The sequence below is a fragment of the Artemia franciscana genome, chromosome 2, assembly GCF_032884065.1.
Source record: "Artemia franciscana chromosome 2, ASM3288406v1, whole genome shotgun sequence".
Classification (NCBI taxonomy): Eukaryota; Metazoa; Arthropoda; class Branchiopoda; order Anostraca; family Artemiidae; genus Artemia; species Artemia franciscana.
This window is the reverse complement of record NC_088864.1, coordinates 21715353-21734045: the sequence shown is the minus strand read 5'-3', so window position 1 is coordinate 21734045 and position 18693 is coordinate 21715353. Positions and strand designations below refer to the sequence as shown.

At 34.9% G+C, this 18693-nt stretch overlaps 2 protein-coding genes across 2 annotated transcripts in view; one reads left to right on the top strand and one right to left on the bottom strand.

The window, feature by feature from the left end:
* The window catches only part of LOC136038653 (uncharacterized), a 150952-nt gene that overhangs the window by 44179 nt on the left and 88080 nt on the right, over positions 1-18693 (bottom strand). The window lies entirely within an intron of this gene.
* Positions 1-18693, top strand: part of LOC136038644 (carboxypeptidase M-like) — a gene marked incomplete in the record, with an annotated part of 99188 nt that overhangs the window by 466 nt on the left and 80029 nt on the right. The window contains 1 exon segment of the mRNA XM_065721896.1: positions 17685-17823. Within this exon segment, the coding sequence (XP_065577968.1) occupies positions 17736-17823 (88 nt within the window).

The window sequence follows — 18693 nt, the reverse complement described above, 5'->3', positions numbered from 1 at the left end:
TCGATCGTGAGTGATGCGAATATGAGACAAGAAACTGGTCAAGCAACTTCTTTATACTAGTCAATTAGCTTTGGCTTGGTTGGAAAATAAATTGTAGCTATATTTTATTTAAGTATTTAGTTGGTATTTTGGTTATGTTAGTTTACGTATTTAGTATATGCTATGCTTTACCCCCCCCCCCTAATGTGCAAATACATTGCCCAATTTGTTTCTAAACTATTATATTTTAATTTATTTTATTTCATTAGGATTAGCCAAATTTCACTTCTCAAGTGTGTATTATACAACCGACAGCCACTGCTTTTTCTTGCATTAGTAGTCTTTATGGTGACCGTGGATTATGTGCTCTTTTGAGCTAAATATGCCCTCTTTCAGGGTTGCTTCCAAATTACCTGCATCTCAGAACTCCCTCGTACCCTAATTCTCGAGTATTCTCCTATGTCGTAAGCAAAATTTTAATGAAATTTTGTTTTGTTTTCTTAAAATTTGGCGTTATAAACCAACTAACGATGAGAAATAGATATAAACAATAATGAAAACCAATGAGATCAGCGAGTTTTTGGATATAATCTAGGAATGTGGGGGGTAGGGTACGGTTAAATTGAAATTGACCTAGCACCGAAATTAAATAAATAGAAATATTAGAAACAAAAGATATAAAACATACTTACTAATAGAAGTAGAAAATAAAAGAAACATAAAAATGAAATAATAGAACTACAAAATACAAATAATCTAAATGCAATCACATAGGAATCTTGGGTAAAGTACTTGTCTGTTAAACAGAACGTCCTCAAAAATTACGCTGTCTAATATCTAAGAAAACCGGTTTGAATTGGTTGTGATTTGCTTATTTTGAGTGAGAAAACTACGATGTATATTTTGACTAAATATTTATTATTTAGAGGTCGTTAAGGGTTAGGCTAGGTTGGGTTAGGTATTTAATATAATGCGTTCTGCGCGTCCTGCTTTCCATAATTCTTTGTTATAGTTTCCATCATTTGGTTTCTAAAGTATTATATTAGCATTGTTTTTTGGCATATTTCATTAGGTATATTTTATTAGTATATTTCATATATTTTATTACCCTGACTTCACTTCTTAAGGATGTTCTGTCTAACAGAACCAAATTTTGTTGTTATAGTGCTTTTTTTTTCAAAGGAGGACTAAACTAGATCGGTGCCAAAAAAAAAAGAGATCAAGGTTTCCCTGAACACCTTTCGACAATTCCAGCTTTCCAGCTTTCCTTTCTAGCTTTCCACGATTCTTTGTAATGATTTCCATTATTTTGTTTCTAAAGTATTCATTAGGTATATTTTGTTTGTATATTACATATAGTTTGTTAGCCTGACTATACTTCTTAAGGATGTTCTCTAACAGACTAGTACCAAATTTTGTTGTTATATTGCTTTTGTTTTTCAAAGGAGGACTAAACTAGACCGATGCCAAGAATAAAAAAAAAGATAAAGGTTTCCCTGAAAACCTTTCGATAATTCCAGCTTTCCTGCTTACCATAATTCTTTATTGTAGTTTCCATTAATTTGTCTCTTAAGTATTATATTATCATCATTTTTAGGCATATTTTATTAGGTATATTTTATTGGTATATTTCGTATATTTTATTAACCTGACTTCACTTCTTAAGGATGTTCTGTCTAACAGACTAGTACCAAATTTTGTTGTTATAGTGCTTTTGTTTTTCAAAGGAGGACTAAACTAGATTGCTGCAAAAAAAAAAAAATATTAAGGTTTCCCTGAAAACCTAATGGATTTAAGTACCAAATTTTGTTGTTATAGTGCTTTTGTTTTTCAAAGGAGGACTAAACTAGATTGCTGCAAAAAAAAAAAAAAATATTAAGGTTTCCCTGAAAACCTAATGGATTTAAGTACCAAATTTTGTTGTTATAGTGCTTTTGTTTTTCAAAGGAGGACTAAACTAGATTGCTGCAAAAAAAAAAAAAATATTAAGGTTTCCCTGAAAACCTAATGGATTTAAGTACCAAATTTTGTTGTTATAGTGCTTTTGTTTTTCAAAGGAGGACTAAACTAGATTGCTGCAAAAAAAAAAAAATAAAAATATATATTAAGGTTTCCCCGAAAACCTAATGGATTTAAGTACCAAATTTTGTTGTTATAGTGCTTTTGTTTTTCAAAGGAGGACTAAACTAGATTGCTGCCAAAAAAAAAAAAAAAAGATTAAGGTTTCCCTGAAAACCTAATGGATTTCCCGAAAAATTGGGACTGAGGGACCCGTACGTCTGAACCAATTTAGTCTGAACTAACCTTGAATCCTTAGGGGTATTTTCTTGCACAGAATTAATTTTGAAAATGAATCGATTATGTACGTACACTCCTCAAACTGATTAAAGAAAACGTTAAATGTATACAGTCCTTTAAATTTACGTAGCGCAACAGCAGTGACGTTTCCAAATCTAGGGGGAAGAGCAAACTTTTTTATTCAATTTTCCAATGAAAATAACAGAAAATTGAATTTGTAATGAGAACACCCCAAATGAAATATTTTTTTTAATCTAGGGTGTACTTAAACCGTCCTGTCCCACCTATTGGTGATACTAGTAAGCAGATGTATTTGCTATCTATTTGACTGTCCTCTGTCGGAACCTAGTTGCTTTTTTCACGGGGGGGGGGCAAATGCTGCAAGGAAATTTGTTTTAACTAATTCTAAATTGTAGTATTTCTCATTTTCTATTTTATATACTATATTTCGGGTAGTCTAGTACATTTCTCAAAACCTAGTATCTTCCTTTATCAAACTTTCGAGAAAATTGCAAAATTCTAATCTTTTCATTTTTGGAATGGGAGAATAAAAGCAAAAAAATTTTTTTTTTCCTCAGTTTTCGAGAAATAAATGACGATACAGATTTTTTTCAGTAAATTCTCCGAAGTCCGTTTCCTTCCCATATTTGCCACTCCGTTTGCTTGTGAACGTAGATACTAGCTTTTATAGGTGTGTGTATAATTTAACCCGTTCAGCTCAACTGCCATTCAACGCAAGTCCTGTTTAACTCACCCCCCTCATCCAACTGGATTCAATGCAATACAACCCCATTCAATTCAAACCCATACAGTTCAACTCCGATTCAGATCAATTCCATACAATTCAGCCCGTTCAGCTCAGGCCATTCAGTTCAGTCACGCGCAAATCATCCCTCATTTAACTCAATCCTAATTTAAAACACGTTTATTAATTTTTGATTGCCATGGCCCTGGTTCCTTGCTAGATTGTAGCTACCGCTGGCTGCAACCATGATCGAGAGCCATTCAACTCATTCCCCCATCCCCATTGGTGAAACAGGTCATCATTCGAGCACTTATTAGCAGAAAACTATGGCTGGCTTTGAGTAAGTTTTAACCAGTGCTGATTAGAAGCCCAAAACTAATTCTTGGTTTGCTCGCAATTTTCAGCATAAATTGCAGTGCCCTAAACTTGACGTCACATCTGACGGTTTAATAATCTTACATGGTTTAAGCTTTAAATAAAGTTAAGCTATCTATGGTTTTCACAGTGATAACTTTTTGCACATGGATATTGTTCAGAAAAAAAATAATAAGAATTCCAATTAAAAAGGTGCAAGTCGACAATTTAAATTATCACACACGCTTTGAGTGTCTATTACAGGCAAAGAATGAAAAAGCCTCCAACTTGTCCACAATATATTTTCTCTTTCTGGGCTACTACAATTCTTCACAAGCTCTTGTGCCTATAATTTCATCGCATCGTTTTCTACGAGTATTTAGGGCCAGCCGCAGCATGCAGACAGAACATTTTTTATCGTACTGGAGAACCTAAAAGAGCAAAATGTTGAAGTAGGCCTACTTTAATTTTCAACTTAGTTATATTTGGTGTTAGTTTGTCGAAGTTCCGTTTAATTCACTACCTGAAAGATAATCATATCATCTGATTCAACAGCAAATACTCTTTAACAACAGCGCTGCCAACGGCTCGAAATAAATTGTGCCAGCTTTCTGACTAAAATTGTACCCTAAGATATTAATTTTCACCATCTGAATAGCATTTTGAAAATTTGTGGTAACTAGAAGAAAATTCTCGAAAGCTAAATTTTGACATATACCCGAAAAATTTCAAAATTTACGACATTGTACCAGGACCTCTAAATTGTACCGAAACGGTCCAGTTGTTCCGTGTTGGCAATGCTGTTTTCAAATATATTAACCATTACCACATAGTTGCGTCCCAAATCCCCTAATGGCTGGATGTGCCCTATGCTACACGCACAACGTTGTTGATTTTTTTTTTTTTTTTTTTTTTTTTTTAGCATCATTTAGTATTATAAAATAGTTGTTGATGAGAAATAAGCACAGATGAATAATACAAAACAGCAAACTCAGCAAACTTCTGTATATAGCTTAGGGTGTAAGGTACAGTGTTAGGTATGTAGTATGTGTATATTGACCTAGCTACTTTATGCTTAAAGGTCTTGTCTAACATTTTCACTCGTCTGAGGTAATTGCCAAAAAACCGTTTGCTCACCAATTTTCAAAGGGAGAATCAGCAGGATAACATAGATTTGAAGTGGGACTTAACTTATATTAACTTTTGGGTTTTAAGCCAAACAAGAAATACCTTGCGGCCCCAGTATTTAGGGGCCTCTGCCCCGAACCTAATTTTTTGAGCGTTCCTCTGGCGCAGAAATTTGCGGGTATAAGTTTCGAGATGCTCGGTGAAAAAAAAATTTGTTTTTTTTGGAGGGGGGACAGCATTTTCTTTCAGTTTTTCTTTTGTATTAGGATCCTCTTGGTCTTAGAATGTAGGAATAATCTGAATAGAAGATTCGTTGTTTGAATTTTTTTTTGGGGGGGTGGTGGACATGCCCTAAAAGATTTTACGATTGAAAATGTTTCTTATGAAAAATGTTCTCCTTTTTTTCACTTTTGCTTGCGTTGAACTCGGCTTTAACTTCGAGTGCTTTTTTTAATTTAATTTTTTTTTTTCATTTTAAGATATGTTGGCAGAACTAACAAACAGTCATGCCACATGAACTTACAATTAAAAAAGGATGAAATTAGACTAAAAGCCCAGGAACACCCGTTTTTTTGTAAAAACCCAGCTGTTTTAATGTAGAGTAACGCAAAAATTAGCGCACCTCAAAAGTATTTTTAAATACTCTTTTATATTTTGCCTTTATTCAATGAAAAAGAGAGTTTTTGTTTCTACCACTAATTTTGGGCTCGTGTTGCGATTTTGTCTTTGTAACCAAGCGGAAATATTGTCTGAAATATTAATTGCTTCTTGTTTATGAAAAGGTTTGGGATTATTGCTTAGAAAGTTTGCAAAAAGAAAACCTGCTTGTCTACCATAATAATTTGCTGTACGGAGACCGGTTGCAAAATTATACAGTGCTATTTCTACAGAGTACTTGTTTTTGATGATGTTATATACATACAGTTGAATATTTTCTTCGATATTCTGTTCTTCGTTTTATAAGGATTGACCCCAAAACTGTTCATAGCTCGGATGACCCTCTCGCCCGCTTGAAATACAAAGAATTTTACGCTATCATTGTTGTTGGGAAATGTCATTCTCCGTCGAAAATGAAATGGTGACTGCATCATTTTGTTTCTTTTTCACAACTAAGGGACATTGCTTATCCGGATCAATCTTTACTAAGTAGGAGATGGTTCTCTCATGATGTCCTTGAGTTTGGGGTATTACATATCCCGTCAAAAACGAATTCGGCATGGTTAGAGCTTCAGATTAACCAGATTGGCTTAATTGTTAATCAGAAAGATTGCGGCTCCTACTCCTCCTCCAGAAAAACATTTAGAGGTTGTTCCGAAGATACCACTAGGTCTAACCAAATCTTTTGCGAAGTAGAAAACATTCATTTAAAAAATTGAGTCGCCGGACTTGTCCCCCGTACTAGAGCTAGCCCAGTCGCTCTCTGACTTTCTTAACGAACTTCCAGATGCAAAAAGTGAAATCCATTGCGTTAGCCTACTGGGACCGAAATGGAAGAAATCATGCAATCTAACAGCAATATCGTAGAAGCATACTGCTTGGGCTCGTCAAAAACGGTTAAGCTGTTATTCAAGAACACCTAAGCTCGTGATTTAGCTCTAAAGTCTGGTTTTCTTATAGACTATATTCACATTTGCGTTGAAGACCCTGACGAAATATCGAAGCAACGTTTTAATTGGCTAGCTTTTGATTATCAAACAGTTCGTGGTAACGAACTGCAGTAAGGAGCGACCTGGCTCAATAGTAAACGAAACTCTAAAAAACGAAATTTTGATGTTAAAAGATATATCAAAAGAATTAAATTTTCATGCTGATTCTAAATATATAAATTTCATCAAATTTAGTCTTTGTCATCAAAAGTTACGAGCCTGAGAAAATTTGCCTTATTTTGGGAAATAGGGGGAAACACCCCCTAAACGTCATAGAATCTTAGCGAAAATCACACCATTGCATTCAGTGTATCAGAGAACCCTATAGCAAAAATTTCAAGCTCCAATATACAAAAATGTGGAATTTCGTATTTTTTGCCAGAAGACAAATCACGGGTGCGTGTTTATTTGTTTTTTGTTTTTTTGTTGTTTTTTTCTTTTCCCCAGGGGTCATCGTATCGACCAACTGGTCCTAGAATGTCGCAAGAGGGCTCATTGTAACGGAAATGAAAAGTTCTAGTGCCCTTTTTAAGTGACCAAAAAATCGAAGGGCATCTAGGCCCCCTCCCACGCTTATGTTTTTCCCAAAGTCAACGGATCAAAATTTTGAGATAGCCATTTTGTTCTGCATAGTCGAAGACCATAATAACTATGTCTTTGGGGATGACTTACTCCCCCACAATCCCTGGGGGGAGGGGCTGCAAATTACAAACTTTGACCAGTGTTTACATATAGTAATGGTTATTGGGAAGTGTACAGACGTTTCCAGGGGGATTTTATTTTGTTTCGGGGTGGGGCTGAGGGGAGGGGGCTATGTTGGAGGATCTTTCCTTGGAGGAATATTTCATGGGGAAGAAAAATTCAATGAAAAGGGCACAGGATTTTCTAGCATTACTGTAAGAAAACAATGAAAAATAAACATGAAAAAGTTTTTTCAAATGAAAGGAAGGAGTAGCATTGAAACTTAAAACGAACAGAGATTGTTACGCATATGAGGGGTTCTAAAAATATTTTAGCATAAAGAGCGAGGTATTTAGGAGGAGATAAATACCTCGCTCTTTATGCTACTAAAGTATTTGTAGTAATTTCAACTATTTATTCTACGGCCTTTCTGATTCAGGGGTCATTCTTAAAAAATTGGGACAAAACTTGCGATTTAGTGTAAAGAGCGATGTATTAACGAGGGTACAAACCCCCTCGTATACATAATAAAAATATAAAAATATAAAAGTTTGTTACGTAAGTTAATTCTTAAGTTACGTATATTTTTTACTAATAAAAACTTTCGTTAAAAATTAAAAGTTTTAGTTGCCTTTTTAAGTAACCGAAAAATTGAAGGGCAACTAGGCCTCCTTCCCCACCCCTTATTTCTCAAAATCGTCCGATCAAAACTAAGAGAAAGCCATTTAGCCAAAAAAAGAATTAATATACAAATTTCATTTTAATAATTTATGTGCGGAGAGCCAAACCAAACATGCATTAATTCAAAAACGTTCAGAAATTAAATAAAAAAAAACCAATTTTTTTAACTGAAAGTAAGGAGCGACATTAAAACTTAAAACGAACAGAAATTACTCCGTATATGAAATGGGTTATCCCCTCCGCAATCCCTCGCTCTTTACACTAAAGTTTGATTCTTTGCCACAATTCTACTTTTTAAAACAATTAAAAGTTTTAGCGTAAAGAGCAAGGGATTGCGGAGGGGACAAACCATTTCATATACGGAGTAATTTCTGTTCGTTTCTCGCGCGTAAGTCGTTACGCGCCATATTACTTACGCGCCATTGTAGTTGTGTCCCTGTGTCCCACCTGTGAATATATATATATATATATATATATATATATATATATATATATATATATATATATATATATATATATATATATATATATATATATATATATATATATATATATATATATATATATATATATATATGTTTTTAACTACGTAAAACATGCGAATATACAAGATTCTTCGCTGTCCCATTGTCTATGCATATAAATAGATTGTCAGGTTTACTGACTCTTGAACATGCAACATATAATTGTCCATGGGAAAAACAATCCGTATTCAGATCTATACCTCATTATTCTAATGATGTGTCCCTGTGTCCCGGTCGTCATTTGTGTCCCGGTGTCCCAGTTTGTAATTTCTCTTTGAGTGTCCCGGTCGTCATTTATATTCCCTGTGTCCCGGTGTCCCGGTCGTCATTTGTGTCCCGGTGTCCCGGTCTGTAATATCTATTCGAACAACCCCTGTGTCCCGGTCGTCATTTATATATCCTGTCTGTGCCCCCGGCGTCCCCGTTGTAGTTGTGTCCCTGTGTCCCGATCGTCATTTATATTCCCTGTGTCCCGGTCTTGATTTGTGTCCGGGTTTCCCAGTCTTTAATTTCTCTTTGAGGTTCCCGGTCGTCATTTATATTCCCTGCGTCCCGGTCGTCATTTGTGTCCCGGTGTCCTGGTATGTAATTTGTGTTAAAAAAAAACGTTTTAGCCAAAACACGATGTGTTGCGAAAGACTGAAAAAGGGAATCGTAGAACAAATAAAAAAAAAACTGCAACCAGCTCCATATCATACGAAGCAAATGTTCGCCGCAAGGAAAGACAGAAGGCCTTGTGGAGCTGATGAAGGGCCGCAAAGTTGAAATTTGTATAATTCATAGTAGAACTGACAAAGTGAGGCGATTTTTCGTAAAAGAAAAATGTAGCGAATCGTTAAACGTGACTTCGAGGCTTTTGAAATTACGATTTGATTGGTGGACCGACCCCTCCTTGTAACGTGCATGTTTTAAGCATTGTACAGAATTGAATCACGCCATGAACAAACACGGGAAGACTTGAAGACCAGATTTTTGGCTTTTTTAAGATTCCTTATTATTCTGTATTCTTACGTTCATGGTTTACTCTTTCTGACACTTGAAACATCCCCCACCTCTATCCAAATAATAAGTTTTGCTTTATATCGTTTTTCTTCTTTTTTTTACTGGATAGAATATGACAGTATTGCGACACGTCTAGCATACCTGGCTTGTTTCAATGTTGCATAACTTTCATTTTGGCTTGTAATTTGCATAAGTATTTTTAAATACTAATTAGAGTTTCTTTGCATCTTCTACATGCATTCTCTGTATACTTTCTGTCTTTGAATATGGATGTAACTTTGTCGTGTTTCTTACTTTGCAAGTAATGTTTTGTATCATTTTTTTTGCCTATTTTTCTTTTTCTTAATATTCCGAACCGTGAAAACGCTTCATAAAAGGTTCTGTCGCTTATTATCAAACAACAATCTTCCGAAGTATGATTTTATTTTAGGAACAATCTGTCTGTAATTTATTAATTTAAAAGAAAAACCTTTTCTGGAAAAGAAGTTTTTCAGAAATTACTATCAATTAATTAGTGACCCAAACCGAACGGAGACTATAATGAATAGTCAAATTGAACTTAAAAGAACACATGTTACACAAAGCAGGAGTAGGCCTAACTAAGCGCTCTAAGGTTTCTAAAGGCCACAGCGTAATTTGCGCTTCACTAAAAAATGAAAATTAAAAATTCGAGCGCTGTGTTTTATTTGCCGTAAATTCAAGAAAAGTAAAACAGAATAGGTACTTGTGAATTATTCAGAACACACTCAATAAGTGAAGTTAGGTTCTTTCGTAAAACAAACTACGATACAGGTACATTTTAATCAAATATCTTAAATATAGAGGTGGTTAAGTTACGTTAAGTTAGGTATTTGATATAATGCACCCCACCCACGAATGTGCAAATATATAGTCCAGACTTTAGATATAGCTAACGAAATAAAACTAAATATGATGAAAATATAATACTTTATTCTACTTTATTTTTTATTATTATACTTTATTCCCAAATCTTCATTTCAAAATCCATGTTCAGACTCACTCTTCTATCACTATGCGTAGTAAACTAAATTGAGTTTTTTCTTTGTGGCTATGAAACCGGATTTTCTCAGCAAAATTCTAGAGTGTGTTTTGAACTGAATTGAATCAACTGAATAATGATCAAGTACCAAACATTTATTTAAAATATACCTGCATCATAGTTTTTTATGGTACCTTTTTTTAATGGCCACACAATTTTATTTATATTTATTTTTGATGACTGGGCTTTATGGCTGTCAAATATAGAACAGAAATATTCATTTAGAAAAAAAAAATGTCTTATAATAATTCTTCGTTGTTAAACATCATTTTGTAAGCCTCAACATCGGCTGACTGTCTCAAAGGCAAAGGGTCCGCTGGCGAATTCTCCCAGGGGACTAATTATCATTGGAACCTATTAAGAATTCGTGATTTACTTATGAAATTTGTTTTAAAAGACAGATGGAATTGTGTCGGCAAAGTTTTCAATCAAAGGGGGTTGCACCAAAGAAAATTCGAAGAGCTGTTAAATTGATCAAATGACGTTTCGTTGGAGGTGATTTTTGGCATTTTCCTAGCAGGTATACTAGAACGTTTTTAGGTACAACCCTTTTTTGAATTCTAAATAAAAAATTCTGCCTTTTTTGATCAAAAAAACTAAATTTTGCCCTTGCTAATGATATAGGTTTCTCTAAAACTATATCTGGCACAAAACAAGCGAAGTTTCAGTTGGTTTTTTTTTTCTAAGATTTCAGGAAAAGTAGATGTCGGCTTTTAGTTTTCTGTCGCTTATTCGGATTGCTTATCCAAGCTCTACAAATTACTTTCTCTATAATTCTACATAGATTGGGCATAAACTAAAAAATTTTATAATGGGCGAGATAGGCTGATTCTTCTTGGTGTCGAATCCCCAAGAGAAAATATTTAAAATATATTTTATTTCCAGTACAGCGCAAATCTACAGCCCAATTTTTTAGAAAGCTTAGAGGGTATTTACCCTACTGCTGTTTGCGGTAATTTCTGTGTGTTTTAAGCTTGAATTTATTATTCATTTTAGCTTCATTCGTTTGGATGTCATTTATAAATAAATATAAATAGTCGTTCGTTTTAGGATAGAATTATTGAATGACTATTTCTTTTTGTCTTTGTTTTTTTTTTAATATAGCTCTTTACTTCTCTTTGAAAAACTACTTTCTTGGAAGTTTTTTTGTTATTATTAATTTCTCTTCGTTTTTAATTGATATTTTTTAATTGGTTAATGAGAGGGATGTTTGCATTCTTTTGTTTTTGGGGGGTGGGGAGGATATACCTAACAATTAGATCGTGGCTTGCTATTTGCTTTTTGGACTAAAATTTGTCAATAAATTCCAATAATAGTTTTAATATAGAAATTAGGTTGATAAGGGGAATATTGTCCAAACGGACAGATAGATCTGGATAACCTTCGGCCTTATATAGGGCTGAAGCCATCCTGCCCCCCATCGCATTACAACTTTGAATATAGACGAATATTGATCAGTAAATATTATAAGAATTGTAAAGTAATACATTTTTGGACCAAAATGAATATCAATAACATCAGAAAAAATATAATAGAATATCAGTAATCACTAAAACCAGATTTGCTTCCTGATACACGTTCTCTTGGTTCCGAAAACTTTAATTGAGGTGTCTTCATGACCTGAAATTTTAAAGCACTTCAGCGTAAAGAAAAATTTAAACATTTTCCACCAAAGATTAGTATAGTTACATTTTACTTCTCCAAATATTGTCCTTGACAAGCCCCCCTCGCCCTCCGTCAAATACTTCCTTGAAGTTACAGCTCTATCCGTTAAACTGCTAATTTTCGTTCCCAAAATATTGCAGATATGGTATTTTGTAACCTGGATACAAATAGTGTGTCTTTTGGTTTCGCTCTAACCTTTCTTTTGAGCAACAGTTGAAGATCCCCTTGTCCCTCTTCAATATTCTCTAAAAATTTCAGTTCAGCATCCTAAGCCGTTCCCGAGATATTGCACCTAAGTCATTCTCACGACCTGACAGCACATAGGGTCTTTTGATTTTTCTTGCTTCTTTACCGTGCGTGAATTGTAAGTCCCATTGGATTTTGTAATGCAAAAACGTTATTTCTATATAAATTAGAGACAAAAATTGCTTAGCCCTCTCCCCAACACTAAATTTGATTTGTCCATACCCCAGTATTCCCCTTCCTTTCTACAAGAGTGCTTGAAAGTTTCAACTCTATCCCCCAAGCCGCTCCCAAGATATTACTGTTTTGCATATATACTAGCCAACACCCTCTAATTCTCCTTTAAAATTACAACTTAATCTTTTAAGCTCTTAATTACCGTTCCCAAGATTTTGCACATATGATATTTGATAACATGGATGCACATGATGCTTTAAGATTTATCTCGCCACTTAACCATGCAGAATTGTAAGTCCCATGTGAGCTTATAGGGGATTTTTTTCTATCTGAATTGCAGATAAAAATTTCCAATACTCCTTCCATGTTTCAAATTGATCCATTAAGCCATTCCCAAAATATCTTAGATAGTTTGACAAAATCATGCGCAGATAGTTTGATTTAATGGCATACGCGGTTTGTTTCCATAGTTGAGTCTTGAGAAACACTGTGGATCTTCGCGTGGCAGACGATCCATGGGAAGATCTCGTTTGAAATACGGCTATCAGGAAAAAAAATGGCCCATTTCCCTAAACCCCTCCCTCCCACAGCCATTTCTTGATCCTCGGAAAGGCCCCTGAAATTTTTGAGCTAATAGCAAATTTATCATCAAACCAGTTCCAGTTTCCCATTGAAAAACCTATGTTTAAAAAAGGGGCAACTTGTAGACCCTTTTTCTTGGCGCTAAAGGGTCGTGTCATTACTGGAGGCGCATTTGACTATCTCATAAATGGCTGTAAATAGCCATAAATGACTATGAAAAAATTTGTATTGGATGTCTTATGGGGTTACGGGGTAGCAAAACAGTGCAGGAGGGGAACTGGTCACCCTACGATCACCTTTGACTTGTATAAGGGACGCTAGAACTTTCAATCTCCAATCCAATGAATCCCCTCTAAAGTTTCTAAACTACCTCTCGATACGAAGTGGCCTGGAGAAGAAAAAATACATTGAGGCTACTTTGCTCTAGTTTATGATTTAAAAAATCAAAAAAATATGATTATAAAGTGATTAAAAAAATTAGAAAAAAGAAGCTTTTCAAAAAAAATAAAGACCCATTTTAAAACCTAAGACGAGCAAAAATAATAACCTTAAGTGATTAAAACCCAAAAAAACAGAAATTACTATCAGAGAGTCCTGTAGTGGCACAGTGGGTTTGATCTCAGCTTGGTAATACGGGACCAACAGTTCAAACCCGGCTGTAGCAGCACAGCAGGGCCGGCGCAAGGCCCTTAGTAATCAAGAAACATCGTTAACCTGATACAATACAATACTATCAAATAAAAAAAATGATCCCCAAAACAAACGGAAATCAAAATAAATAACCACATCAAACAAAGATAACTGATGCCGCGTAAGATGAAAAAATGTATCTTAAAACGAACATAAAATGAAATGAATGGTAAAATCAAACTTAAAAGAATAGATATTACCACAAACAGGAGTGGGGCTACTGTCCCCTTAACCTTCTAAAGGCTACAAATTTATTTGCTTCTTACTGGAAAGAAAGTTGTATGTCAAAGAGTTTCCATATATAATTATTACATTGAGGTATTAAAATGGTGGTAACCCCCCTCATATATGCAATAAATACTGTTTGTTCGAACTTTTGATGTTGCTCCTTACTTTAAGTTGAATATTTTTTTGTTTAATCAAACTGTTCGTGGTAACGAACTTGTAAAGAGCGACCCGGGTCAATAGTAACCGAAACTCTAAAAAAATGGATTTTTGATACCATTGGTTACATCAAAAGAATGGAATTTTAATGCTTATTTTAAATATATAAGTTTCATCAAGTTTAGTTTTACCCATCAAAAGTTACGAGCCTGAGAAAATTCGTCTTATTTTAGAAAATAGGAGGAAACACCCTCTAAAAGTCATAGAATCAGACCATCAGATTCAGACACACCATCAGATTCAGCGTATCAGAGAACCCTACTGTAGAAGTTTCAAGCTCCTATCTATGAAAATGTGGAACTTAGTATTTTTGCCAGAAGACAGATCACGGATGCGTGTTTATTTATTTTTTTTAAGGGTAATCGTATCGAACCAATGGTCCTAGAATGTCGCAAGAGGGATCACTCTAACGGAAATTAAAAGTTCTAGTGCCCTATTTGAGTGACCAAAAATTGGAGGGCACCTAGGCCCCCTTCCACGCTCATTTTTTCCTAAAGTCGTCGGATCAAAATTCTGAGATGGCCATTTTATTTAGCGTAGTCGAAAAATCTAATAAATCTGTTTGTGGGGATGACTTACTCCCTCACAGTCCCCGTGGGAGGGCCGCAAGTTACAAATTTTGAGCAGTATTTACATATAGTAATGTTTGTTGGGAAGTGTACAGACGTTTTCAGTTGTTTTTTTTTGGTTTGGAGGAGGGGGTTATGTGGGAGGATCCATGGAGGAATATATCATGGGGGAAGAGAATTTCCATGAAGGAGGCGAAAAATTTTCTAGCATTATTTAAAAAAAGCAATGAAAAAATAAACATGAAAAAGTTTTTTCAACTGAAAATAAGGAGCAGCATTAAAACTTAAAAAGAACAGAAATTATTACGCACATGAGGGGCTCACCTCCTCATAATGCCTCGCTCTTTACGCTAAAATATTTTTTTCTACGGCCTTTGTGATTCAGGGTTCATTCTTAAGGAATTGGGACAAAATTTAAGCTTTAGTGTAAAAAGCGAGGTATTGACGAGGGGGCGAACCCCCTCATATACATAATAAAGACCTACGAATATAGAAATCGTTACGTAAGTTAATTCGTAAGTTACGTATATTTTTTTCTAATAAAAACATTCGTAAGAAATTAAAACTTCTAGTTGCCTTTTTTAAGTAACTAAAAAATTGGAGAGCAACTAGGCCTCCTACCCCGCTCTTTATTTTCTCAAAATCGTCCGATCAAAACTATGAGAAAGCCATTTAGCCAGAAAAAAGAAATATGCAAATTTCGTTTTAAGTATTCATGTGCGGAGAGCCAAAATCAAAACATGCATTAATTCAAAAATGTTCAGAAATTAAATAAAAAAGCAAGTTTTTTAACTGAAAGTAAGGAGCGACATTAAAACTTAAAACGGACAAGAATTACTCCGTATATCAAAGGGGCTGTTTCCTCCTCAACGCCCCGGTCTTTACACTAAAGTTTTTTACTGTTTTAAAAAGTGGAGTTGAGAGAAAGAGTCAAACTTTAGCGTAAACAGCGGTGCGTTGAGGAGGGAACAGCCCCTTTCATATACGGAATAATTTATGTTTAAAGTTTTAATGTCGCTCCTTACTTTCAGTTAAAAAAAAAATGTTTTTCTTTGTTTAATTTCAAACAGTTCGTGGTAACGAATTGTAGTAAGGAGCGACCCGGCTCAATAATAAACGAAATTCTAAAAAACGGAATTTGATGCTAAAACATACATCAAAAGGATTAGATTTTCATGCTGATTCTAAATATATAAGTTTCATCAAATTTAGTCTTTGTCATCAAAAGTTACGAGCCTGAGAAAATTTGGCTTATTTTGGAAAATAGGGAGAAACACCCCCTAAAAGTCATAGAATCTTAACGAAAATCACACCGTCGTATTCGGCGTATCAGAGAACCATTTATCAAAAATTTCAAGCTCCTACCTACAAAAATGTGGAATTTCGTATTTTTTGCCAGAAGACAAATCACGGGTGCGTGTTTATTTGTTTGTTTGTTTTTTTTTTTCTTTTCCCCAGGGGTCATCGTATCGACCAAGTGGTCCTAGAACTTCGCAAGAGGGATCATTCTAACAGAAATGAAAAGTTCTAGTGCCCTTTTTAAGTGACCAAAAAATTGGAGGGCACCTTGGCCCCCTCCCACGCTCATTTTTTCCCAAAGTCAACGGATCAAAATTTTGAGACAGCCATTTTGTTCCACATAGTCGAAAACCATAATAAATATGTCTTTGGGAATAACTTACTCCCCCACAATCCCTGGGGGAGGGGCTGTAAGTTAAAAACTTTGACCAGTGTTTACATACAGTAATGGTTATTGGGAAGTGTGCAGACGTTTTCAGGGGGATGTTTTTGGTTTGGGGGTAGGGTTGAGGGGAGGGGGCTATGGTAGAGGATCTTTCCTTGGAGGAATATGTCATGGGGGAAGAAAAATTCAATGAAAAGGGTGCAGGATTTTCTAGCATTACCATAAAAAAACAATGATAAAATAAACATGAAAACTTTTTTCAATTGAAAGTAAAGGGTACCATTGAAACTTAAGACGAACAGAGATTATTACGCATATGATGGGTTCTAAAAATACTTTAGCATAAAGAGCGAGGTATTTAGAAGGAGATAAATACCTCGCTCTTTATGCTAAGTATTTTTAGTAATTTCAACTATTTATTCTACGGCCTTTCTGAATCAGGGGTCATTCTTAAAGAATTGGGACAAAACTTAAGATTTAGTGTAAAGAGTGAGGTATTAACGAGGGGACAAACCCCCTCGTATACATAGTAAAAATTTATGAATATAAAAGTTTGTTACGTAAGTTAATTCCTAAGTTACGTATATTTTTTACTAACAAAAACGTTCCTTAAAAATTAAAAGTTCCAGTTGCCTTTTTAAGTAACCGAAAAATTGGAGGGCAACTAGGCCTCCTTCCCCACCCCTTATTTCTCAAAATTGTCTGCTCAAAACTAAGAGAAAGCCGTTTTGCCAAAAAAAGAATTAATATACAAATTTCATTTTAATAATTTATGTGCGGAGAGCCAAAATCAAACATGCATTAATTCAAAAACGTTCAGAAATTAAATATAAAAAAAACTAGTTTTTTTTAACTGAAAGTAAGGAGTGACATTAAAACTTAAAACGAACAGAAATTACTCCGTATATGAAATGGGTTGTCCCCTCCACAATCCCTCGCTCTTTACGCTAAAGTTTGACTCTTTGCCACAATTCTACTTTTTAAGATAATTAAAAGCTTTAGAGTAAAGAGCGAGGGATTGTGGAGGGGACAACCCATTTCATATACGGAGTAATTTCTGTTCGTTTTAAGTTTTAATGTCACTCCTTACTTTCAGTTAAAAAAAACTAGTTTTTTTTATTTAATACCATAAAAGCTGATTCATATGCTCCTAATCTTCGCCGATTGTTCGACTCCTCTTTCCGGAGTTATTCGTTAGTATTTGCTTGAGTTGTGTCTTACAGTTCGTTACTGCGAACTGTTTTGTTTCAGTTACCGAATTACATCAGGATTGTAAATTTCTGATTGCATGTTTAATTTCAGTGTAAATTGTGGGACACTAGCGCCACGGTCTTGAAGAAAAAAAGAATTCTGGCGTTGTTGTTAATATTTTCATGATGGTCACGGCTGGTGAAGAAATACATTTAGCAACATTATTTGCTCCAATTCGTATTACTAGAAGCAAATTAATATACATGTGAAACAAATGAAAGTCTTTCACACGCTAGGTTACAACTGAATTTTATTCATTTAACATTTCCACTCGGTTTCAGGTGCCATTTGTTGTCCAATGACCAGATGACGATAGTCATATATGAGAGGAAATGAGCATGACAAGGATACTTTTTGGCTGTTTTTTGGTTGGATTTATAGCTGAGGCTAAGGATCCCCTTGGCCGATATATAAACAGAGGTAAGTTTTACTGCAGGAACATACATAGAAGGGTTTTTAGGTCCAGACGCTACGTAGGATTGCCAATGAGAAAAGACTGGAGTTTCAGTTAATTTCAGTAGCTTCCAAATTTGTAAATACGATTAAACTTAAAAATCTCTAAAGCTGTCATTGTCAGGGTTGTTAGTAGCCATAATGGTGAGGGGGGAGTGAGGAATTTTACCGACTGCCTGGTCATTTTTGCCGATTTTTTCATTAATAATTAGCATAATGTCTGTTCTGAATACGATGCGTTTACTGCACGAGTCATATTTACCGACTCGTGTAGTAAACTCGTGCAGTTTACCGAGTCGGTAAACTGACCGACCGAGATTGAGATTTTGGTATATGTCGTATCACTACTTTCATGCTCTTTATTTAGCCAAATGGAAAATTGTGGTACCATCTTTAAAATCATGGCAGGAGTCGCTAAAACTGCTACATTTACTAACCGAGTTCGAGATATTCTTAGATGACTTATGAGTATTTTCGTGGTCTTTATTTTGCCGAATAAAAAATTTACTGACTCTTTTTTTTACCAAGTGCTCAAAACAATTAGAGGAGGAAGGCCCCATACGTGACGAACTTTGTCATTGTTTTTCTAGCTATGAATTTTATCTTGCCCTTACAGACTTCAAATTATTTTAGGCCCGGTATGGTTGCTGGGCCTAAATAATTAGGCCCGGTGTGGTTGCTCAGAATTAATTCGAATAAGCTGCCTTTCTATCTTGAGAACCCATCCTCCCCTAGGAAAAGAAAGGTAAAATGTTTTGTAAAAGATGATCGTCAAGCATCTTACTGTGTTTCTTAATTACTACTAATTGTCGCGAAGTAAGACTAATCGACCAATCA